This window comes from Bison bison, unplaced genomic scaffold, assembly GCF_000754665.1.
Source record: "Bison bison bison isolate TAMUID 2011002044 unplaced genomic scaffold, Bison_UMD1.0 scf7180017864072, whole genome shotgun sequence".
Classification (NCBI taxonomy): domain Eukaryota; kingdom Metazoa; phylum Chordata; class Mammalia; order Artiodactyla; family Bovidae; genus Bison; species Bison bison.
Genome location: NW_011494644.1, coordinates 10,904,657 through 10,905,792, shown reverse-complemented (window position 1 = coordinate 10,905,792; position 1,136 = coordinate 10,904,657). Strand labels below are relative to the sequence as shown.

Below are 1,136 nucleotides of genomic sequence, written 5' to 3'. Positions count from 1 at the left end.
GCCCTCCGTACCCCCTGAGCCTCACACCTCTGCCCACCTCACCACGGACTCTCGCCTCATTTCCCAGGAGTGGGAGGCCGGAAAGGTCGCAGCAAGAGAGAAGCCGCCATCAACACCAACCGCCACAGCCCTGGTGGGCATGAGAGGAAGCTGGTGACCAAGCTTCAGAACACGGAGCGGAAAAAGCGAGGGGCACGGCCCTGAGACAGGACTGGAGGTAAGGAGTCAGGGGCCCCCAGCACCTGTACAGGTCCCTCTGCCTGGTCGGGACAGACCTGAATGTACAAGGTTGGGCGGGGAGGAGGGAGCTAAGAATTGTTGTCTCAGCATAGAATAAAATGAGACATATGTTTGAGTTGCCTAGCGACCAGAGCAAAAAAGGGAGAAATGGACCCTTTGCAAGTGGAGCAACATTTGATTTACAGACAGGAAAACTGAGGCCCAGAGAGGGTAGGGTCTTTCTCTGGAGTCATGGAGCAAGTGAACAGGAGAGGCAGAACTAGAACCCAGGCTTCTGGATTTTTCACCTGCTGCTTTCCTTCCCCCAGATGAGGCCAGAGGACGGACACCCACAGCAATGGAAATAGGACTGAGGAAGAGCCAGCCCCTGGGGGCGGGATCCAGGCCTGCTTGCCCCACCCCAACCCCAGGACTTAACCCCACCTGACTGAGACTCTGGGGGCACCACGGAGGAAGCACCCCCGGTCCCAGAGAAAGGACAAGATGAGAAGCAAGAGGCAGAGCATAGACAGAGGCAGAGTCAAGAAGGTACCTCCCTGCAAAAAGAAAGAAGAAACCGGAGCTCCCCAGGGTGACGGTGACAATAAACAAAGTGTAGCAGCTGCCGACTGTCTGTGTTGTGTGTTTTTGTTCTCTCTCTCTTTGTGTGGCTTTTTGGGTGCACACTTCTGCCTGCAAGTGTCTGCATTTGCATGAACCAATGAGAGCATTTTGGTGAGTGTTTGTTTTGGGCTACGTGTCTGGGAGGGGTGTTTCTAATTTTGTATGGGCGTAGAGGTGAGCATTTTTTTTTCTTTTGGTATATATGTGTTTGGGTGAATTTGTTTCTGTGGTTTCTCATGAGGTGTATGAGAATTTCCTCTGTTTCTTTGAGATGCTGCCCATGAAACAAGCCC

General features: G+C 53.0%; 1 protein-coding gene across 1 annotated transcript in view; it reads left to right on the top strand.

Annotated features, from left to right (window-relative positions):
* NUPR1 (nuclear protein, transcriptional regulator, 1) overlaps nucleotides 1–846 on the top strand; it is a 1,722-nt gene extending 876 nt beyond the window's left edge. Inside the window, exons 2-3 of the mRNA XM_010837271.1 lie at nucleotides 68–217; nucleotides 549–846. Of these exons, the coding sequence (XP_010835573.1) occupies nucleotides 68–204 (137 nt within the window). The 3' untranslated portion in view covers nucleotides 205–217; nucleotides 549–846. The remainder of the gene's footprint in view (nucleotides 1–67; nucleotides 218–548) is intronic.
* Nucleotides 847–1,136: the final 290 nt, after the last annotated feature.